Source organism: Muscardinus avellanarius, assembly GCF_963383645.1.
Source record: "Muscardinus avellanarius genome assembly, chromosome: 1".
Classification (NCBI taxonomy): Eukaryota; Metazoa; Chordata; class Mammalia; order Rodentia; family Gliridae; genus Muscardinus; species Muscardinus avellanarius.
Window position 1 is genome coordinate 227,899,354 of NC_137786.1, and position 23,308 is coordinate 227,922,661.

A 23,308-nucleotide genomic window follows, 5' to 3' on the forward strand; every position below is an offset into this window, starting at 1 on the left:
TGGGGTTCGGGCTGAAGCCACCATTCTGCTGCCGGGGTCCTTTGCTGGCGCTGATAGACGCCGGGTAGGAGTCAGGCCCTGCCTGGGGCTAGCTCACCATCCCAGCGCCCTGGAGGCCTGGGGGCTGTGGGCTGGGACTTGTGGCTAGTGCTGAAGGTGCCTGTGCCACCAGCCACACCTGGAGCTGGCCCAGCGGCCCAGGGGTGTGGTGGTTCCGGGAGCTGAGCCTAGGCTGACGGCTCCAGGGTCCTCTGCTCTCTTTCAGGAGGTGAGCGCCAGGCCCGCTGAGCCTCCCAGAGCCACCAGCCATGCCCGGGATCGTGGTGTTCCGGCGGCGCTGGTCTGTAGGCAGCGATGACCTTGTCCTGCCAGCCATCTTCCTCTTCCTCCTGCACACCACCTGGTGAGTCCTGGCTCTCCATCGTCTCTTCCTGCTCCCAGCTCTCGGGAGGAGGTGCCTGAAACACGGCTTCCTTAGGACACTTCCCCCGTGGGGCCAGGACCCATTCCCGGCCACCACAGCATCCGGCCTCGGTGCTGGGTGCCATCGCTGCCTCTGCCTTCCCCTGCTCCGAGTGGGAGCCCCTGTGCTCACTTTCCTGTCTCTTAGAGGCCCTCGGTGCCAGGTACACAGGGGCCTTGGCGGGGAGGCACCTGCGGCCCCCTTTCCCCTGGGGCCAGGCACAGCCAGCCTCACTCACTGGTCGCCCGCAGGTTTGTGATCCTGTCCGTGGTGCTCTTCGGCCTGGTCTACAACCCGCATGAGGCCTGCTCCCTGAACCTCGTGGACCATGGCCGCGGCTACCTGGGCATCCTGCTGAGCTGCATGATCGCCGAGATGGCCATCATCTGGTTGAGCATGCGCGGGGGCATCCTGTACACGGAGCCCCGGGACTCCATGCAGTACGTGCTCTACGTGCGCCTGGGTAAGGGCCGCCCTCGGCCGGGCTCCAGCCCACCCCGCATGCATCCTTTGCCTGCGCTCTTTCGTTCCCTCCCTCTGCTGGTTTTTATTAGGCACACACTGTGAGCTAGGGCCTGAACTAGCACAGGGGTGCACAAGTGAGCTAAGACTCCCTGGGGCTTACCTCTCGACCAGGGGTGGACAGGCTGTGTCCCGAGGGCTGAGTTCAGCTACTGTCTGGTTTTTTTTTTTGTGTGTGTGTGTGTGTGTGTGGTACTGGGGTTCCAGGAAGCCCTTCTACCTCCAGGCTACACTCCCAGACCTATTTTTTATATTTTTATTTGGAAATAGAGTCTCTTAAGCCAGTGCGGCTGGCTTCGAACCTGCGCGATCCTCCTGTCTCCGCCTCCCAAGTGCGGGGGACTACAAGCGTGCGCCACCACGCCCGGCCACTGTCTGTTTTTTAAATAAAGTTTTGTTGAAACACCACACATTCATTTATGTATGTCTTGGGCTGCTTTCTCAGAGCTGAGTGGTTGCCCCAGAGACTGTAGGATCCCAGAGTTTAACATAGTGGTTCTCTGGCCCTTTATAGATAAATTGTATTGACCCTTAACTAGTTAATTAACTTCTCTGTGTTACTGGGGATTGAACCCAGGGGCATTATACCTCTGAGCTATACCCTGGGCCTTAATTTTTATTTTGAAACAGGGTCTCACCAAGTTGTCGAGGTTGGCCTTGAACCTGTGCTCCTCCTGTCTTAGCCTCCCGAGTACTTGGATTACAGGTGTGCACTACCACGCCCTGTGCTGACCCCTGTTTCAAACCACGAGCATCTCTGCAAAGCACATTTGCTTTGTGATCCTTCTAAACCAGGCCCACATCTTAGAAACGCCCCCGGGCGCGCCTGGCTTCCCAGACCAGCCTGCATCCTCTTCCGGGCCTGGTTCCAGCCACTTCTCCCGGATCGGCCCAGCGAATGCTTCTCTCCTTTCTCTGAGTGCCCATTTCTTTCCCCACACTAACTCATATGGAGGGCCTGTTGTTGGCCTCATTCTATAGCTGAGGACTGGTCCCCAGGGAGGTGAACAAACTCCCTCAAGGTCACACAGCTGGTCGGCGTGGAAGCATCAGAGGTGGGATTTGAACCCAGGCTGTCTGGCTCCAGAGTATGTGGCCATGCCGCACCACCCTCTGTGAAGCTGCAGGTCCTGTCCCCACCTCCACTCACCCGGGCCCTGGGATCGGTGCGCCATGGCTGAGCACGGAGGCCAGGACACGATGCAGACTTGACTGGCCTTGTTGCGGGGCCCTTCTCCTCCACCCTCGAATTTAGGGGATCTCTTGCTGTGAGATCCAAGTTTCCATGAAACAGTCACCTCAACCTGTGACGGAAATGTCATCACTCCGTTTTACAGACGAGGGGACAGAGGCTCAGAGAGATTAGGTAACTTGCTAAGCTTGGCTCTAACACCAGAGTCCATGCATAGAATTCTGGAACCCCGAGAGGACCGAGACGTGCCCCTTCGTCTCCCACGTTTCCAGTCACCTTCAAGGGACAGGCGCGCCCTGCAGGACAGGATGGTGGTGTGGGAGCCTCCAGTGGGTGTGTGACGCCGACCCTGCCTCCCACCCTGCTCCTGGGCCCTCCATGGCGGCACAGCGCGGCCGTCCTCCAGCCGGGGCCTGCTCTCCTTGCAGCCATCCTGGTGATTGAGTTCATCTACGCCATCGTGGGCATCGTCTGGCTCACGCAGTACTACACCTCCTGCAACGACCTCACTGCCAAGAACGTCACCCTCGGTACGTCCGGGCGCAGCCCCCGCAGCCTTGGCTCTGGGGGTGGAGGGGCCAGCGTGCAGAGGACCCTGGCGCCGGCCCTGCCGCTTCATTCGCCCCGTGCTCTGCCGTCCCTCGCACGGGGGCTGGCTGGGTGGCTGCAGCGCCAAGCTGCCTGGACAGCGGTGGAGGCTCCGCAGCCTCTATTTGGAAACCCATAGAGCTGCCTGCTCTGTGCCCAGAGTGGGCCCCAGGGTCATGGCTCATCAAGCCTGAGACCAGGGGCCTCTGAGCCTGGCTCCGGGTCCCCAGAAGCAGTTGGGGGTAGGGAGGCTCCGGTGCCCGTGATCACGGAGGTGTCCCCAACATCTCCACCGCTTGCTTCCCACCGGCCCCCACCCCCGCAGGCATGGTCGTGTGCAACTGGGTGGTCATCCTCAGCGTCTGTATCACCGTCCTCTGTGTCTTTGACCCCACGGGCCGCACCTTCGTCAAGCTGAGAGCCACCAAGAGGAGGCAGCGCAACCTGCGGACATACAACCTGCGGTCAGTCTGCTTGGGGGGGTGGACGGGCCAGCGGGCAGAGGGGAGGTCCCTGCTCTCCAGGGTGCTGCCCCTGGCCTCCCAAACTGCACCTGTGCCAGCCTCCTGTGCGCTGGGGGCACTAGCGAAAGGCTCAACCCCTTCCTGCCCCAGGTTCCTTGTCTGTACAGCAGGAACGGTATTTCCTACCTTATGGTGTTATTGTGAGATTTATTTATGTATTTACTTGCTGTGGTACTGGGAGACTGAACCCCGGGGCATCCTACCTCCAAGCTACACCCTCAGCCCTAGTTTTTATTATTTATCTTGAAACAGGGTTTCGCTAAGTTGCGGAGGGCCTCACAAGTTGCTGAGGCTGGCCCCGAACCTGCCATCCTCCTGTCTCAGCCTCCCCAGTACTCTGATTACAAGCGTGCGTCACTACGCCCGGCCCTATTGTGAGATGTAGATGAGATAATATGTGCAAAGTGGCGAACAGATGCTCACACTCGGAGCACTCGGCGAGCCGTAGCTATTGCTGCGCTCCTCGTCCACAGCAGTGCTGGTAACGGTGGGGTCACGGTGGCAGCAAAAGCAGGAGACAGAACCCGAGCTAAGCGTGGCACAGAGTAACGCACAACTCCATGAGCTAGCTGCCATGATCTTCTTCACAAAAGAATGGAGAAACTGAGGCAGGGAGCGGTTACGTGGCGTCCCTGGAGCTATACATTAGCAAACGTGAGGCTGGGAGCTAGCCCGGCAGCCTGGCTTTAGAGCGCTTGCCCAACCCCTAAGCAAGGCTGCCGTGAGGTTGCAGGAGTCAGAGGAGGTCAGCTGGGGAAGGCTTCTCGAACAGGGTGTAAAGAAGAGGGACGGCAGAGAAGATGAGGGAGGGCGGCATCCAGGCACAATCACAAGAGTTAGGTCTTAGGCTGAGCCCTTTACACATTTCAATGGATTCTTTTGGCAACCCCAGTGAAATGTTGAGACCCCGTCTACAGATGAGAGGTCCAAGTCACTCACCCCAGGTCATGCTGGGGTGGGGAGCAGGAAACTGGCACTCTGTCTGCAGCCCCAAGGAGCCCAGCAGCCAACTCTGTGCCTCTTACAGGGACTAGGCCGCCTGCCCTGCAGGGCTTCTCCCCACCCCGGGCCGGCCTCTGCATTGGGCTCCCTGGGACCTTCCACGTCAGCTCAGCAGCTCATGAGGGCAGCCAGAGCCACACCCATGCCTGGCCTGGCCACCTCCCAGCCCCAAATGTCAGGCCCATGGCCGGTTTCCTCCCACACAGCTAGCTCCCACCACGCACCCCACTTTACTTGCTGGAAACCTGTGTCCCCACACAACCAGGTTTCTGGGATCCTTGGGCACTGGGGAAAACCTGCCGTTCTGACTCTGGGTGTCTGCCTTCTGGGGCCAGGGCGGCCAGCGCCGCTGTAGTGCAGGCTGGTGGTTGCTTTCATTTTAATTAGAAGGCTTCTGTGGTTTCCGGGCCTTGTGAAGGTGAGTAAAATGTCTGGAGCTCGTGGCCCGTGACCTGTGTGGTTTCCCCAGCGCTCACCCGGGGCTCAGTTAGTTCTGACCACCTCCCGGGCTGCCTCTCCTCCCCTGCCCTCTGCTTTGAGACAGTTTTTCTAGCAAGGACATTTCCAAGCCCACACCTTCCCCAGTGCAGGCACGCACACACTCCTGCTGTCCCTCGGTGTCAGGTTATTTGGGCTCCTGGAAGTCAGGAATCTGTCTGAGTCCTTGGCCCTTTCTCTTTCTAGTGAAATCTGGTAGGGGCTGGGGGAGGGGGCCATTCCCAGCATGGCTCCCGAGGAGCCTTGACCCTGGATGCTTGCAGAAGGAATGTCTTCCCCCTTTCACTTTAATGAGATGGGGGCAGAGGATTGCTGGGGTCCCTGAACGTTCTGTCCAGGCGTGGTATGCTGCTCCCGGCTTGGTCAGGGGCACCTTCTCACCAGCATTCCTGAAGTCATCTGCCCCCTGGTGTGTGCAAAGGGCACTGCAGCAAAGTATAGGGTCAGTGCTTCCCTCTGGCTGGAGACCCAGCGGGACAGTTCTTTTCGAATTTTTCAAAGTCCAGCTGGCTTAGGAAGGGTTGAGAATGTAGCATTCTGGCAGCACAGCTTGGTCAGCAATAATGCTGTCCCTTCGCCAAGCCCCTGGAAGGTGGGACCATGCTTTAGGGTACAGGGACGTCCCTGAGGGTGGCGGAGCTCAGAAACAGTGATTCCTATGCGCCCTTTCCCAGCCTGCTCCGTCCCCCTTGTGGCCAGCTGACTGTGGAGCCAGGGCCAGGGAGCCGGGAGCCGCCCTGGGCCTTGGAAAGGAGCTGGAGGAGGGCCGAGCCTGCCACTGCTCTCCAGAGCTGCTAAGTGCCTCAAATGCGGTCCAGGCCACCCCACCTTCCCCTCAGGACCGCCCCGCCTTGAATCAGGCCTTTAAGCGGCAGGCACATAGCCGGGTGTGGTGGCTCACGCTTGTAATCCCAGTGCTTGGGAGGCTGAGACAGGAGAATGGCACGGATTTGAAACCAGCCTCAGCTACTAAGGTTCTCAGCAACTTAGTGAGACCCTGTTTCCAAATAAAGTATAAAATAGGTCTGGGAGTATAGCCAGAGGTAGAAAAGCCCCTGGTTCCACCCCCAGTACCACAAAAGAAAAAAAAAAAGGCAGGCACCTGGCACACGGGCAAGCCTTCTCGGTTTGCAGGTCTGCGTGGTTAACGTTATACTGAGAACTTCCTGGGACTTCCTGGAGGAGCCACTGTGCTTAAATGGGCCCTTGCTGTCATGCTTTCTTTGGGTGTAGGCTCCTGAGTCCTCTGAGTCCCCATCCCAGCAGCCAGACCCATCAGAGCTGGGGTGGGGGTGAGAATGGACAGGGGCAGCCTTCTCCCTACCCAGGCAACAGATGTGAGGAACGGGGAGCCGCGGAGCCTGCGCAGCCCGTGCGCGTCCTGTGAGGACAGAGGAATTGCGTTTCTGAACTCCTTTGGGAGGAAAAGCAGATCTGCTTCCAGGACAGGTCAGGTCCAGCCCCTGGACCAAGAGGACAGAGAGGCCCAACATCCTCCAAGGCTCAAGCCAAGAGCCTTGGACACCTGTGCTGCAGAGTAGCCCCCAGGTTGGGCTCCGCTCTCTGAAGCCCCCAGGCCATGCCTGGGGATCAGCCTTCCAAAAGCTGGGGAGCAACGCCCACCCAGCCAATAGCTTGCTCCCTTGGGCCAGCGGAAGTCCCCCAGGAAGTGTCCTGGCAGGCTCTGGTCCTGTTCTCCCCAGGCCCCCCGCTGGAGAGCCCTTTGGCAGGGTCCTGGGAATGTTTCCAGAGTGTCTGGGCCCAGCTCTGCTGGTGCAGCCCTCTGACCTCACACACACGGGCTTTACCCCTTCGCAGGCACCGCTTAGAGGAGGGTCAGGCCACCAGCTGGTCACGCCGGCTCAAAGTATTCCTCTGTTGCACCCGGACGAAGGACTCCCAGTCAGTAAGTACTGGGAAGCCATCCCCTTCGGGCTCAGCCCCGCCACATGAGCACGCTCCAGTCCTTGGGCAAGGCCGGTGGGCAGAGCTGGAAGGACGTGCTGAGCTTTGAGTGTGATACTCTGGTCTTCACCGGCCAACGCCCCCAGCCACCAAAGCAGCTGTCCACTTGCTTTGTCAAGGGAAGAGAAAGATGTGAAGGCTTTGTATCTCCCCGGGGGGAGGTACAGTTTAGTTTGGGAAAAGAAATGCTCAGAGGTCAGACAGGCCGAGGACGAGCAGTAGCCCATCGCCAGTGGAGAATGGATCTGAGATGGTGCGCTCAGCCTCGAGCTGCAGGAGCTATGAGGCGTGGCCAGGGAGCCACACTGGTGCCCGGCACTGCAGAAGGAAGGCCGGGCCAGCTGTAGACGGCCCTGAGGGGAGGGAGGGAGGCGGAGGCCGGCAGCACCAGGCAGGGACCCTAGAGATCATCCAGCCTCACCCCTCGTTTTGCAGATCAGGCAGCTGAGGCCCAGAGAGGTGGAGAGACTTGCTCAGCATCCCACAGCTAGTTAGTAGCAGAGCCAGTGAGCTCAGGCGAGCACTCCTTCCCGAGTCATGCAGCAAGGTGCCCTTCTCAGAAGCCACCGGGAAGCCTCGCGTGGCTCTTGCCCACCGGCAGCCCCCGGTGAGCCCAAGAGTGAGTAATCCAGTGTGAGAAAGCCCCCCGGCGGGCGGGGGCACTCCCGAGGGCTCTCGGGGGGCTCTAGGCACAGCCAGGCTGCACGGAGGGCAGGGGCGGTCCCCTGGCAGGTGGAGGCTAGGCTGCCAGGCACGCAGAGGGCATGGCCACCCTCCAGGCCCATGTGCAGTCAGGGTGGTCAGAGGCACCTCAGGAGGAACCCACGCGTGGGTCCCATGAGGCCCGAGGGCCCCGGGCCCAGGTCCAGTCCAAGAATTCCTCATTAGCTTGTGCTATGTTGCTTAAAAATTTGAATTGGATGCCCACATTTAAAAATCAGGGTGTTTATGCCAACTCCTCTATTTCCAAATCCAGCAGCTGGGCCCCTCCCAGGCCAGTCAGCTAGCGCTCAGCAGTAGCTGGTGCGGTCTGGCCCCTCGGGTGTGAGTTTGCAACCCTTGGCTTATTTCCCTTATGAGTGCCAGCTCCTCCAGTGTGGGGCAGGCTGTTGCTGTGAGTTTGTTCCTCTGCCTCGGCCTCTCTGGATGGGTTAGGGCAGGTTCTCCAGGCTCCCGGCAGGCAAGGGGCGGGAGGCCCTGAGCCGCTGGCCCGAGGGCTTGCTCCATCCTTTGCCTCATGCCTGAGCCCAGACATGGGCTGTCCTCGGGCCAAGGGCCTGCAAGGAAGCAGAAGGCCGGCACGCACACCCCTTTTCAGGTGGGGACCACTGAGCCCGTGGCTCCTGGGCAGCAGCTCCAGGGAGGAGGCCAAGACCTGGGAGCGTCCACAGAACCCTTAGGGGGCTTCCAAGGTTTCGCCTGGTGGGGTGGGAGCAGCCAGGAGCTCCGTTTGGGTTCTCTACTCGACAAAGTCCAGAGGAGGAATGAGCAGGTCCATCCCAGCCTCGGTTTTCAGGGTGTGGGGAAGAGAGGAGCAAGTGGCGAGCTCGGCACCTGTGTGCCGTAGGTCACGCCAGCCGCAGCACTGCAGACCAAAGCTGCAGGTCACTGCCGGGCCTGCAGGTCCTGGGTCCCTGGGGGCCCGGCCGCACCGGGCCACCTGGGGTCCTGCTTGGCTGGTGCTGCAGAGGCACCAAGACTCACTCCTGCTCTCTTGGCCTCTCCTGCCCCCTGCCCCCCCCCACCGCTGCCTGCCTTCGTGGGCTCGCAGGACGCCTACTCAGAAATCGCCTACCTCTTTGCCGAGTTTTTCCGGGACCTCGACATCGTGCCATCCGACATCATCGCGGGCCTGGTGCTGCTCCGGCAGCGGCAGCGGGCCAAGCGCAACGCGGTGCTGGACGAGGTGAGCGCCCGCCGCCCCTTCGTCCCGGGCCCTCCCTGTGCCCTGCCGGCTCCTCCACCTCTGTTTGCCGCCCTTCTCTTTCCCAACCATTCCAAACCAGCTCTGCCAACCATTCCACCAGTCACCACTGCTGCTGGGGGGCTTCCGTCTCTGGGCTGTGCAGCCGGTTGGTGCCCGCCTCCCCAGGACAGCCACTCACAACAGCCCCAGCGCGGTCCTTCAGCTTCCTGCTGGGCCCTTGTCCCACTCCCTTGTTCCTGCCAGCGTACCAGGTCAGGGCTCTCAGCATCTCCTAAAAAGCCCCGGCGCCTGGTGTGGCCAGTGGTATCACCCAGGGGTTGATGGTGTGGGTAGAAGGAGCCATGGAGATATGGGCAGCCTTCCGATTTGGGCTGGATCTTGGAAGAGCCCTGAGCTGCCTTCGGCAAGCAGGCAGAAGCCTGGGGCTGGACCTGCTCCCCGCTCTGCAGTCGGGCGCTGCCCATCTCCATGTGCCTGTTTTACAGGCAAACAATGACATCTTGGCCTTCCTATCTGGGATGCCAGTGACCAGAAACACCAAGTACCTCGACCTCAAGAACTCGGTGAGTGGGAAGCCCCTGCCATGCCTCTGTCTCCATCCCTTTCTCTCTGAACGACAGCTCCCCTCCCCGCCCTCGCAGTGTGGGCTGCCTCAGTCCTCCTGGAAGCCTCCTTTCAGATCACTCCCCTCCAGCAGCTCCATGGCCTGCCGCTTCTACAAGCTTCTGCACGCCAAACCCCTTAGCTAAGCTCCCAAGCGGTCGTCCCTGGCCTCTTGAGATCGCACAGAGCTTCCCGAGCGTGAACAGTGACTCTGTGGCCGCCACCGCTGTCATAAAAGGCAGTGGGGCGTAGCGCTGTGGTTTCCAAGCCTTTTAGTAACAGCACCTTTCCCTAAGCGCCTTTGGTAGGAAGCCAGTGTGTTACAGGAAGAGGTGGCGCGGGCCCATGCCGTGAGCCTGGGCCCAGGCACCGTGCACTTGAGGCTGAGACCACAGCTGGAGGCCAGGAGGCCAGGCCCTGCCCCGGGGAGCTAGTGATCTGGTAGCTCAGCTCTGCTGTCTGTCCCTCGTCCCTGGCACACCTTCCACCCAGAGCTGTGGGGGGAAGAGGGCGGCCATCCTACATCCAGTCCCGGCATGGTGCCATACCTGAGAATGCCAGTCAGGATGCAGCCAGAGAAGCTGGCTTGGAGGTTGCCATCCTTTAGAAAAGCCCCCAACCCCAACTGCCCCTGCTCCCCAAGGTGGACATCCAGATCCCCTCCAAACAGCCTCATCCATCGCAGGTGGCCCTGGCCGGGGATCTCTGCTTGTCAGGGCCTGCCCTGCTGGCTTTTACTACCCCCTTGGTGGGGGTTAGGGGATGTCTACACCTGCTGGGTGGCAGAGGCTGCCAGGACCCCGCCCTCCCTCCCCTGCTGCCAGGGAGTTCCCACCACAGGGTAATTACCCCCCCCTCACCCCAGCTCATTCCTGGAGAGCAGACAGAGGGCGGGGCCGCCGCTTTCACCCCTCTGGGCCCTGATTAAGGAACTACGTTTCTCTTCACAAGATGACTAATCGCCCTCCTTACCTTTCACAAGGTGACTAATTCCCTCTAAGCTGCGATCCTGGTGCCTGGGGCCTGCAGACGGGCTGCTGGCTTTGCTGGGACGGCACTGCCTCGGTCTCCCTCAGCCTGGGTGCTGATAACAGCCGTGGTGTCGGCAGCACCTCTGGGCCTCAGACCACTGGGCTTCAAGCTGGCACCTCCTCCAGAGCGATGCCAATCTCCCCCAGACAGCCCTACAGCCTCGCCTGTGACTCCATGAGTCACGGCGAGTCTCCTGAGTTTGCAGACCAGGAACCCGAGGGCCAGAGACGTGTGGACACTTTTCTCCTTGCCCAGCATGGCCTGCCCTGCTGCTCACGGCCAGACACCCCGAGCTGGAGCGGCCAGCCCTTTTGGGGTTAAATTCCCCTACAGCCAGGTCCCGTCCCAGGGCCTGGGGGTCAGGCGGGTGACCACACAGCCAGGTCCCTTCCCAGGGCCTGGGGATCAGGCAGGTGACCACACAGCCAGGTCCCATCCCAGGGACTGGGGATCAGGCAGGTGACCACACAGCCAGGTCCCTTCCCAGGGACTGGGGGTCAGGCGGGTGACCACACAGCCAGGTCCCTTCCCAGGGCCTGGGGGTCAGGCGGGTGACCACACAGCCAGGTCCCTTCCCAGGGCCTGGGGATCAGGCGGGTGACCACACAGCCAGGTCCCTTCCCAGGGCCTGGGGGTCAGGCGGGTGACCACACAGCCAGGTCCCTTCCCAGGGCCTGGGGATCGGGCGGGTGACCACTACACCCCTCGCTCTCTTCCTTCATGGGAAAACAAGCAAGGAAATCGATCCAGTGCTCTGAGTGGTTTTCTGTCCCCAGATCATTAATTCTGAGATCGGAGCGATGGGACAGGTCTCAGGAGATCCGTGCCCTGGTTGCATAGAGATAATTTAGGAAAGGCAATTATCGCCCGGAGGCTCATCCCTCCCCCAGGGCCCCCCCCCACACCTGCTGGGGGCAGCCCCTCCCACGGGGCGGCCGCGGGGCGCCCAGCCTGGGGGTGGGGGCTGCCGGCCGCCACAGGCAGGAGGTGCCCGTCAGCGCCCTTGCCCTACGTCCTGTCTTCCAGCACGAGATGCTGCGTTACAAAGAGGTCTGCTACTACATGCTGTTCGCCCTGGCCGCCTACGGCTGGCCCATGTACCTGATGAGGAAGCCCGCCTGCGGCCTCTGCCAGCTGGCTCGGTCCTGCTCGTGAGTACCCTGCCCATCCCCAGCGCGCCTGTGGCCTCCTTCCTGCCCGTGGTGCCTGGGGCTGCGCTGCCTCCACCTCCCCTCTCTTCCTCAGCTTCAGGCCTTTCCCCGGCGCCACCCCTCCCTGGACAGAGAGCTGTGAGCTTTAGCATCACACAGCTCTGGGCTCGAATCCAGACTTCGTCACTTGCGGCCTTGGCCAGTTGGGCTACCTCTCGGGGCCTCAGTTTCTACATCCGTGAAATGGGAATATGGGCACACATCTCTTGGACGGGATTAAGTGAGCTATTGCAGTCTGTACTGCTGGCTCTGGTCTTCCTCCTGGCTTTTCCTCCACCCCCTCAACGACTCCCTCCTGCCCACTTCTCCCCTGCTTTCAGCTTCCCTCCTGTGCTCTGCTTTTGTGGAAGAAAAGACTTTCTGGGGAGGGAGGCCGAATCCCTGGAGTCTCTGCAAGGGCACGCAAAAGGCCCCTTAGTTAAAGGCTCTCCAGTCCTCTTCCCAGGCAGCCAGGAAGGGCCTCAGCTCCTGATCTGGCCCAGCCCCTGGGGGAGGGGCCGCCCTCCTAAGTGGGCCAGAGAAGGGCTCTGGGAAGGACCCGCCCCCTCCTTGGGGGCTCTGCCTGAGCCCATGCCGGGAAGGAGGACAGCTCCCTGGGCTCCCGTTCCAGAAAGGCTGGCTGCTAGGCGGGCAGCCTCCGTCCTCCACACACCTGCCTGGCGCAGGGCCACACCCCTGCCTCCGTGCCCTCCCTCCCCTCTGGAAGCTGTGTCGCTCTTGGGACTTTGTTCTCACCCTAGCCCCCAGCAGCAGGTCAGAGAGCGTTAGGGGGCCTCGTGCCCCTTCCTTCTGCCTGCTGCACATGCCTGACATTTGTCCCTAAGAAGTTCCCAGAGCAAGCACTGGGCCGGGAGCCCTGAGACCTGGGCTCTCGTCAGCTGCCCACAGCACTTTTGCGAATCAGGGAGTTCCCGGCAGGTAGGGCTGTCTGGTGCTCTGCAGACAGCAGGGGTGTGGGCATCAGCCTTCTTAGTGCCACAGAGAGGCCCTGGGAAGGCCCAGTCGGGTCCCTGCTGGGAAAAACCAGGGGTCAGTGGGGTGGAGAAGAGGCGGACACGAGGCCCAGGCCTGCAGCCGAGGTCACGGGTTGGGGGCTGCCCACCTGCCATGAGCCTGGGCCCCTCCCCTGGTGACCCCTTCTGTCTTCACACGTGAGCACAGCGAGCCAGGCCTGCCCCTGCGTGGCTGCCCTCGGGGCCCTGGGCTCCCGTCCTGCCTGAGTGTGCTTGGCAGAGAGGCCCCACCGCAGGCCGATCACGCCTAGGCTCCCAAGGGCTCTGCAGGCCCCCAACCGCTGCGGCCGCGGCTCATGATTTCCCCTGAGCCACTCAGAGGCAGCTGGGATCGCCATCGATTAAGTGTCCATGCATGCCAGCCTTTCTGCTTCTTGGGCCTTCACTCTCACACCAGCCCGAGGAAGCAGCTGTTTCTTTTCCTTTCAGAGGAGGAAACTGGGGCCCAGATGGTTGATCAGCCTCTCCCTCCAGGCCCACAGACTTGAGCAGCGGCTTGAAGGATTCAAACCCAAGACTGGCTTCTAGACCACAGGGTCACAGCCTTGTTGAGCCAGGGGGAAAGAGGGCAGCAGAGCTGCCCAGTGGGGGCCCGGCCCTGGGCTGTGTGGCAGGGTGGTCCCACCCCCAGGCCCCAGCTTCCAGGTCTTGGCTTGACCTGGGGTTTCTGCAGTTTCTCCCCCCAGGAAGTAACAGTTCCAAGGTGCTGAGGGAAGACGGACCTCACCCACATCAGGGTGGTTTTGTTTTTGTACTGAGGGTTGAACCTAGGGTATTATATATGTATCCCTATTCCACACCTAGCCCTATTTTTTATTCTTTATTTGGAAACAGGGTCTCGCTGAGTTGCAAAAGGCCTCACTAAGTAGCTGAGGCTGGCTGCGAACCAAGATCCTCCTGTCTCAGCCTCCCGAATGCTGGGATTCCAAGCGTGTGCCACCATGTCTGGCTTTTCTAAATTTTGAAACACGGTCTAGCTAAGTTTCTGAGAGCCTCTCTATGTTGCTGAAGCTGGCCTCCACCTGCCATCCTCCTGTCTCTGCCTCCTAAGTATCAGGCAGGGTTCTTAATAAAATCCCCCTGTCAAGATATCTGTCAAGATAGCCCGCAGGCCAGTCTGAGCTCTGTGGACTGCTGGGGTCCCTGCTGGGTGCTGGCTCCCCCTGGTGGCTTGAAGAACAGCTGCACCCCAGCTGGGCACCCAGCTCTCAGTCCTCACTCTCCCACCTTTGGGGGGAGTCTCCCACGTGCCTGGCAGGCTTGGGTGCCGGGGACATGGCTGTGACCATCACAGAGCGCACTCTGCTCCGAGACGACACAGGCAGCTTGGAGCGTGTGGAAACCCGTGGGTATTTTGCAAGAGGGCTCAGGGGCTGGTCAGGAATGAGAACGCCAGAGCTGGGGGCAGAGAAAGGCCTGAAAGAACGCATGTAACATTTGATAGAGGCCTGAGGGAAGAGCCTCGCAGATGTGGCAGGAGCGGTCAGCACAGGGGGCAGGGCGGTGAGGAGCCAAAGGTGGCCATCACACGGAGGAGAGGCGTGGAGATGTTCAGAGAGCGGGGCCGGGGCCAGGGCCCGCAGCAGGACTTGGGCTTTTATGCTGGGCAGGACCTGTGCTACTGTTGGTTTTTAAATGGAAAACTGACATGGCTCCACTTAGCCTCAGAGGGTCATCCTGCTGCCGAGCTGAAATGTAGGGGCAAATGGGGACAAGGGAGACCAGTCAGCAGCCACAGAGGTGCCCAGGCAAGGAGAGGGGGTGGGAGCCTGAAGGCAGAGGTGCACTGGTGCGCGGTGAATGGGGGGGAGGCTGCCGGGGAGGGCGCGTGTGGAGGGCCTATAGATGAGACGCGGTTTGGTACCTAGAGGGTTGTCTGACATCTAAGAGAAGATGTGGTGGGGGGAGCAGTGTTGGACAGAAGCACTGGAAGTTGGGAGCAGGCCTGCAGCGGGCTTCTGAGCATGCTCATGGCATTTGAAAATAAGCCCAAGCCGGGCGTGGTGGCGCACACTTGTAATCCCTGTACTTGGGAGGCTGAGACAGGAGGATCGCGGTTCTTAGACAGCCTCAGCTACTTAGGCCCTCTGCAACTTAGTGAGACCCTGTTTCAAAATAAAAAAAATAGGGCCGGGGGTGGAGCTTAGAGGTAGAATGCTCCTGGGTTCCATGCCAAGCACCACAAAAAATAAAAATAAATAAATAATTAATTAATAAAAATAAGCCCGAATGAGCACACAAACAGCCGGGGGTGGGGGGTGGGGGGCAGGGCGGAAGCCCAGCCTGGACCAGAGCCGGGGTGTGGAGGGCTCCAGCTGGCTGGTGGACCCGGGGGTCGGGGGCTGTAGCCAGGGCCCCCAGCTCCTGGAGGTGGAGTGGCTGGAGCGGGTTCCGAGGGGGATGGAAAGAGAAAGCTGCTTCCTGGGGCGTCCCCGCCCCTGAGCCCTCCGCCACCCACCCAGGTGCTGCCTGTGCCCCGCGCGCCCCCGCTTCGCCCCCGGCGTCACCATCGAGGAGGACAACTGCTGCGGCTGCAACGCCATCGCCATCCGGCGCCACTTCCTAGACGAGAACATGACCGCGGTGGACATCGTCTACACCTCCTGCCACGACGCGGTGAGGGCCGGGCCCAGCAGACTGGCCACCTGGCCTCCAGGCCGCCCCTGCGGGCAGCGGGGCCTCCTCCACAGCCGAGGCCCCCGCCGTGGCCGGGCCAGGGAAGTAGGCGCCAGCCCTCGCCTTGCACGGGGGCTTCTGGCCCTGGCCTTGAGGTGGGGGGAGCTGGAAGGCTCAGGGAGCCCGACCCTGGCCCCCAAGGGCAGGAAAGAGAGGAGCCAGAGCGTGGGGGGCCTGTGAGCTGGGACATGGGGTTCCTCCGCGGCTTCCAGGAGCCTGGCCCTGGCGGGCAGTCCATCGCGGCTAGTGGAGCCGGGTTTCCTTGCCGGGAAGATGGGCTGAGGTCATTTTCCACGACTCTGCCCCACCCTGGGCTCAGCAGCTGCCGCCTCCTAGGTTTACGAAACCCCCTTTTATGTGGCGGTGGACCACGACAAGAAGAAGGTGGTGATCAGCATCCGGGGGACCCTGTCCCCCAAGGTAGGCACCCACAGCCCCATCCCCGTGGGCCCCCCGGTCTGCCTGCCACGCTTCCAGCCTCCTCAGCTGCCCTGACCCACCTCCTCTCTCCTCAAGGACGCCCTGACCGACCTGACAGGGGATGCCGAGCGCCTGCCTGTGGAGGGGCACCGGGGCACCTGGCTGGGCCACAAGGTACCTGCCTCACCCCCTGCCCTGCCGCGTGCAGATGCCCACTGCTGGGGGGGTTCCTCCCTCCACGCACGAGAGAGGTGCTGTCTTGGTCAGAGAGCCATAGATTAGTTTGGAAGGTCCACGTGGCCCCACCTGGCACCTGTCCCCAGAGCGCCCAAGGAAGCAGCCAGGGAGAGGCCACTGCAGTTTCTGAGACACACCACCCCTGAACCTCCGCTTTCCCGACCGAAATGGAGGCGCTCCGCCGGCGTCTACCAGCCTCCCGTCTGAGGCAGTACAAGGACCAAAGAGACCGGTGCACCGCAGGTCACGGTTCCGCTGGTCCCTGTCAGCACCGCTCTGTTCTTCACCCAGGGTATGGTGCTGTCTGCCGAGTACATCAAGAAGAAGCTGGAGCAGGAGATGGTCCTGTCCCAGGCCTTCGGGCGAGACCTGGTGAGGTGCTTCCCGGAGCCCAGCCTCCCTCCCCTCCCCCAAGCCACAGCTGGACGACGGGACCGCACCTCCTGGAGGCCAGATGCCCGCGCCTCCTCCCACCCGGCTCCCGTGCCCTCCTGGCTCTGCACTGACCACCCCCTCTTCCGTGCCAGTTCCTCCCAGGGCCCTGCTTGTCCCCAGCGGCCACTGAACCCCTGCTCTGTGCCGGGCGCGGGGCACTGCAGCCTTGTAGCTGCAGCACCACTTGTCCAAAGGAAATGTTACAGAGAAGCAGAACAGCAGAGAAGACAGTGACAGGGCAGGGGCGGCTGCTGCAGGCCCGGGCACTGCCCCTTCCCTAGTCTCAGATTCCAGTCTGGAGGACGGGTGGGCGTAGGTAATCACTGCTCATAACCACAGAGGAGCGGGCCGCTCCCAGGAAGTCAGGGAGGGCTTCCCCAAGCAGGTAACCTTGGAGTAAAGTTTTGGAGGGTGTGTAGGAGTGTGTGAGGATGGTCTGAGGGGACTTAGCCAGTCTCCTTCTCTGCCCTCACGCCCACCCACCACAGGCATGATCCCAGGGCTCTGGGCAGCCCCCTCTGCGTTGACAGGCCGTGGGGGCAGGGCTCTCAGGCTCCTCTTGGTCCCCAGGGCCGCGGAACCAAACACTACGGGCTGATCGTGGTGGGCCACTCCCTGGGCGCGGGCACGGCAGCCATCCTCTCCTTCCTCCTGCGGCCACAGTACCCGACCCTCAAGTGTTTTGCCTACTCGCCCCCGGGGGGCCTGCTCAGGTGAGCAGCAGGGCCTCATAGTGGCCGCAGAGTTGAGCGCCCTGCCGGGGCTGAGGGCAGGCTGGGCTGGGCGGCTGCGAGCTGGGCTGAACTGGCCAGTCGAACTGTTCACCTGGAGGCCTGGGATGGCCAGTAAGTGGAGGTGCTGGCCGGGTGGGGCTCAGTCCTACCCTGGCAAAACCGTATGGGAAGAAAGGTAGGCTGGGCCAGCCAGGGCCCCATGAGCTCCCTAGAAGGCCCTGAGGCCAGAAGGTGACCCCAGGAGCGCCGGACCCAGGGCTGCTCCTAACAGAGCCCCTCCGCCGGCACACCACCCCCTCCGCCTGAGCACCACCTCGGTTTCCCTTGCAGCGAGGACGCCATGGAGTACTCCAAGGAATTTGTGACTGCTGTGGTTCTGGGCAAAGACCTCGTCCCCAGGCAAGTCCCTCCCTCCGCCTGGTCCCCTGGCAGGGCCTCGCCCCAAACCCTAGGCCCCAGTTGCTCTGACTCAGCCTCCCGTCTCCCCGGCGACCCCAGGCAGCCACCCACCCCGCACCCTGTGACCCTGGCTGACTTGTCTTCCTGTTCCTGGGGACGGGGCGTGGGTCCTGCTCCTCTCCCAGCCCCTGGCCAGGCCCGGCTGACTCTGTCTTGCTTTCTCCCCAGGATTGGCCTCTCCCAGCTGGAGGGCTTCCGTAGACAGCTCCTGGATGTCCTGCAGCGGAGCACCAAGCCCAAAGTGAGCGCCTGGCTGGGCGGCCTGGGCTCCAGCGCCCCATGTGTCCCTGCCCCGTCCCCTGCGGGCAGCATGGGCGCCTCTAGCTCAGCCCACCCACACGGGGAAACTGAGGCCCTGCCTGGGAGGGACTTGCTTTTGCTCAGATAACCCCATTTCGGAACTGGAACTAGCACTCCCACTTCTGGGAGCTGCCTAGAGTCAGCATGGGCGGTCCCTAGGACTTAGTGCTTTAAGGGGCAGAGGAAAAGGCCTTCCACAGCAGTGGGTGGAGGGTGTCTAGGCTCAGGCAGTGCCCTAGGGGGAAGGGTTTGGGTTCAGTCTCCTCTGATCTGCTTGGGGGCAAGAGGAGAGGGTCAGCGTTCCTAAGCTGCAGCGGGGCTCAGGGGCTGCAGCGGGGCTCAGGGGCTGCTGCTGGGCTCTTCCTGGGTGAGGCGGCCTTTGGTGCCCCTGCAGATGGCGTGGGGTGGGGCTGTGGCTGGTCCCGCGAGCAGGCCAGGAGCAGACAGAAGCACAGTGGGGCCCGTGTGGGCTCGCCCTTCTTTAGCCCCAGGGGGCCCTGGCCATGTTTGCGCTGTGCCCAGCCTCTGTGCCCTGGGTCAGGTGCAGGCAGTGGGCGGGGCGGCAGAGCTCCATGGGACGGCATCTGCCTGGAGCAGCCTGGTTCTGGGGAGGAAGCGCTGCTCCTACCAGACCCAGGCCTGGCATTGACCAGGCCGGCAGCAGGCGGTTTTCCTGGTGGGTCCCGACACCGCTGAGGGCTGTTCTGCCTCTGACTTGCAGATGTCCTAGAGCAGCCCCTTCCCTCACCGGGCCTGTCTCCCCACCCACTAGATGAGGGCTTGGCTGGCCTTCCGGCCCCTTGCCAGCCCTGAGATTCAACAATTCCATGTCATCTGTCCTTGGCATCTTATTGGCCACCTGGCCATGGCCCACCTCAGCCACTGCCTCCTCAGGTGGGCACTGACCTTTAATGCTCCGGCCACTGCCCCCCCGCCCATCGCATCCCCCCACCTCCTACCTGCCGAGCCCCCCTGAGCACCCGGCCCTGCTCCCCCAGCCAGTGATCCTCAGCTCGGTTCCATCTCCCCTGCCCACGCAGTGGCGAATCATTGTGGGGGCCACCAAGTGCATCCCCAAGTCCGAGCTGCCTGAGGAGGCGGAGGTAACCACTCTGGCCAACACGCGGCTGTGGACCCACCCCAGCGACCTGACCATCGCCCTTTCAGCCAGCACCCCACTCTACCCGCCCGGCCGCATCATCCACGTGGTCCACAACCACCCTGCGGAGCAGTGCTGGTAGGTGCTGCCCGGGCCTGGCTCCACTGCTGCGGGGTCAGGGTCTAGAGCTGGGGGCCAGGGCGGCCTCTGCTTAGTTATTACTTGGGACCTGGGGGTGACGGGCCAGGGGCCCATAGAGGGAGCTTCCCAGCCTTGAGCCCTGGGAACAGATCAAAAGGTCAGCTCCAAGCAGGACACCAGGCTCCTCTCTGAGCAGCGCCAGCCTCTGCCCCCGCGGCTCTTCCCTAGCGTGCCCCAGCGCCACTGCCCCCCGGTGACCATGTAAAAGTGGGTACATGGAGGGATTGCCCCTTGGCCCTGAGGCTCACGCCTCAGCATCGCCAAGGGCATTCTTGACAGACAGCCAGGCCCAGGAGCCAGGGCAGGAGCAGGAGTAGACAGGAGGCAGCCAGGTCATTCTCAGAGGCCCGGGCCCTCCCCAGGTGGGCCGCCTTCCCTGAGCAAAACCTGGTGAGCCGTGTCCTGCCCCGTGGAGCGGGTGAGGCCCAAAGCAGGTAGGAGGCTGTGGCAGGCCCGGGGCTGAGGCTACAGCCAGCCCCCAGCCCCTCATCTCTCCTGCCCCCGTGTTCCTTCCAGCTGCTGCGAGCAGGAGGAGCCCACGTACTTCGCCATCTGGGGCGACAACAAGGCCTTCAACGAGGTGATCATCTCGCCGGCCATGCTGCACGAGCACCTGCCCTACGTGGTCATGGAGGGGCTGCACAAGGTGAGCACAGCCGCACCTGCCCGGTGGCCCTGCAGGACACAGGCCTTACAGGTCAGGTCGCTGTCCCCTTCTGCAGACAAGGGGCCGAGCCAGAAGCTCCAGTCCTTAGGCTCTGCACCCTGACTGTGTTGCCTCCTGGAGCGGAGGAGTTGAGGAGACTCCCGGCCCTCGGGCAGGCTGAGCTGAGGCCGGCCAAGCAGGGCCAGCTCAGCTGTCATTGCTACTGGAGGGTGGAGTGTCGGCCACAAGGTGAAGGAACAGGGCCCTTTGAGGAGAGAGTGCGCCCGCCCCACGCCAGCCCTGCCTCCCCTCCAGCCAGCCTCGCTGTCCTGTCCCCAGGTACTGGAGAACTACAACAAGGGGAAGACAGCCCTGCTGTCTGCCGCTAAGGTCATGGTGAGCCCCACGGAGGTAGACCTGACTCCAGAGCTCGTCTTCCAGCAGCAGCCGCTGCCCACAGGTCCACCCTTGCCCACCGGCCTGGCCCTGGAGCTGCCAGCTGCAGACCACCGCAACAGCAGCGTCAGGTGCGTCCTGCCCCGCCTCGCCCCCGGAGACGTGCGTGCGTGCGTGCGTGCGTGCAGGGCTGTGCGGGATCCTGTGCTTGTGCACACACGCGCACTGTGTGCGAACTGGGCCTACATAGGTTCACAAAGCTCTGCAGGAGTGACAGGAGGGGCCAAACTTGCCTCCTGGGCTCAGGATCCTCCCAGCCCTGTTCTTGCCCACCTTCAGCTTGCCACCACTGAAGGGGGCAGTGTCCCAGAGGATTCCCGGGCTAGGGAGGCCCTAGGCACACACAGACCCGCAGTCCACAGGCTGCAAACACATTCACTCGGACCCATATGTTTACATGGACATGCACACATATTTGTGCTGAGGCTTATACAAGCACATGCATGTATGCATAATTATGTAAAGTACACAAATTTCCCTATATAGACATATACATGCATAGGACACATACTCAAACAGAGGTAGAACACACACACACACACACGCACACACACACTTGGCTGGGCAGATGTGTGTGTGAATGCATGAACATACCTGTGCTAGACACACATGACCTGGCAGACATGCACAGACCATGGGTGTGTGCAATGGGCACACAGACACGGGGCACACACAGATGCACACATTCCTCACAGCCATGCACACTCTTGGGAGGGCATCCGATTCTGAAGCCATGCTCTTCCAGGGGAGGCCCGCCCTGCCTTCCAGGACACCCCACGCCCCAGCCCTGTGCCCTCTGTCACAGATCTGGCCAAGAGGCTGCTGAGAAGGGCAGTTTCTGCCCTGCGGCACCCCTCGGAGCCCTCTGTGCATTTCCTCACAAATGGGTGAGGGAATCTGTGTCTGTCCTCCCTCACTCCCTGACCCCATCCACACCCTGAGTCTGGTCTCAGTGCTCAGGTTCCCTGTCCAGCAGAGGCCTGCACCCCTGGGAGGGACAGAGGAAGAAAGCGACGGGAGCCCTGCAAAGGGTGGGGGCGGGCACACGCTTGTAATCCCCGCACTTGGGAGGCAGAGACAGGAGGATCGCGCAGGTTCAAAGCCAGCCACGCGTGCTGGCTTAGGAGACCCTGTTTCCAAATAAAAATTATAAAATAGGTCTGGGAGTGTAGCCCAGAGATAGAAGGGCTTCCAGGAACCCCAGTGCCACCAAAATAAAACAAAAGAAAGAAAGAATAGCTGGGCGTGGTGGCGCACACTTGTAATCCCCGCGCCTGGGAGGCAGAGACAGGAAGATCGCACAGGTTCAAAGCCAGCCTTGCTGGCTTAAGAGACTGTTTCCAAATGGAAGGTCTGGGAGTGTAGCTTGGAGGTAGAAGGGTTCCATCCCCAGTACCACCAAAATAAATAAATTAATTAAAATTTTTAAAAAAAAACAGGACTGGGGGTGTAACTTGGAGGTAGACTGCCCCTGGGTTCCATCCCCAGTACCACACACACACAAATAAATCAGGATTCCTTACCCCAATCCATTCAACATTGGCTGAATTAGCTTGCCCTGCCCCTTTCCTGCCGGCAGAGAGCTGGGGTTTGGTCCCTCTGAGCCTCACCTGCCCTCCCTGTCCCCCACCCTAACCCCAGGAGCAAGTCCCAGTCTGAGATGAGTCTGGAGGGCTTCTCCGAGGGGCGGCTGCTGTCCCCGGTGGCGGCGGCGGCGGCGGCCCGCCAGGACCCTGTGGAGCTGCTGCTGCTGTCCACCCAGGAGCGCCTGGCGGCTGAGCTGCAGGCCCGGCGGGCACCACTGGCCACCATGGAGAGCCTGTCGGACACGGAATCGCTATACAGCTTCGACTCGCGCCGCTCCTCGGGTTTCCGCAGCATCCGCGGCTCGCCCAGCCTCCACGCGGTCCTGGAGCGCGACGAGGGCCACCTCTTCTACATCGACCCCGCCATCCCTGAGGAGAACCCGTCCCTGAGCTCTCGCACCGAGCTGCTGGCAGCCGACAGCCTGTCCAAGCACTCGCAGGACACGCAGCCCCTGGAGGCGGCCCTGGGCAGTGGGGGCATGACTCCCGAGCGGCCCCCCAGCGCCCCAGTCAACGAAGAGGAGGAGGAAGCGGCGCACAGGGAGGACGGCGAGGCGCCCCGCGGAGAGCTGGCGCTGCACCAGGGCCGCCTGGGAGACTCACCCAGCCCTCAGGTGCTGGAGTTCGCCGAGTTCATCGACAGCCTCTTCAACCTGGACAGCAAAAGCAGCTCCTTCCAGGACCTCTACTGCATGGTGGTGCCCGAGAGCCCCACCAGCGACTACACCGAGGGCCCCAAGTCCCCCAGCCAGCAGGAGATCCTGCTGCGTGCCCAGTTCGAGCCCAACCTGGTGCCCAAGCCCCCACGGCTCTTCGCGGGCTCAGCAGACCCTTCCTCGGGCATCTCGCTCTCACCCTCCTTCCCGCTGAGCTCCTCCGGGGAGCTCATGGACCTCACGCCCACGGGCCTCAGCAGCCAGGAATGCCTAGCCGCAGACAAGATCCGGACTTCCACCCCCACTGGCCACGGGGCCAGCCCCGCCAAGCAGGATGACCTGGTCATCTCAGCACGCTAGCACCCCGCCCAGGCCCAGGCCCGTGCAGGTGGCCCTGTGGACACCTAGAGGCCATCCCCAGGCCAGGTAGCTTTAAGAGGGGCCCCCAGGGGCCGGTTAGCCTCAGACCTGAGGCGCTGCTGCTGAGCTGGGGGTCCGCATCCCTACCTCAGCTTAGGACCCCCAGAGCCAAGGTGGCTGGGATCTACCCCCCCCTCAGATGGGGAGTGGTGAGGGGCACGGTGGGGAGCAGCCGCGGCAGCCTGCTGGGCGGGACTGCCCCCCACAGGAGCATCCTGGTACCCTCTGCTGAGGGATAGGCGATAGGCAAACTGGCTTCCCCGCCAGCGCCCTCCGGTTGCACCCCCAGGGCCGAAAGGGAGAGCGGCCCCTCACCAGTGTTCTGACCAGGCCACCCTCAGACCTGGTGCTGCTGGCCAGCCCCCTGGGGTGATCTCACAGTGCTACAAGCGTTTACAGAAGCTGTGAGCTTGGCTCAGGACGCGCCTAGACGAGCCCCCTCG

The 23,308-nt window shown here is 62.1% G+C and overlaps 1 protein-coding gene across 1 annotated transcript; it reads left to right on the forward strand.

The window, feature by feature from the left end:
* Window positions 1-308: 308 nt before the first annotated feature.
* Window positions 309-22,805, forward strand: DAGLA (diacylglycerol lipase alpha; the record flags this gene model as incomplete). The annotated part of the gene is made up of 19 exons (XM_080705777.1): window positions 309-403; window positions 715-926; window positions 2,606-2,707; window positions 3,091-3,229; window positions 6,608-6,695; window positions 8,526-8,660; window positions 9,167-9,244; window positions 11,343-11,467; window positions 15,003-15,156; window positions 15,553-15,636; window positions 15,733-15,810; window positions 16,165-16,245; window positions 16,879-17,021; window positions 17,373-17,441; window positions 17,670-17,742; window positions 18,842-19,038; window positions 19,618-19,747; window positions 20,087-20,274; window positions 21,845-22,805. The coding sequence occupies 19 exons, from the start codon at window positions 309-311 to the stop codon at window positions 22,803-22,805; spliced, it is 3,132 nt and encodes a 1,043-aa protein (XP_080561903.1).
* Between the last annotated feature and the right edge of the window lie 503 nt (window positions 22,806-23,308).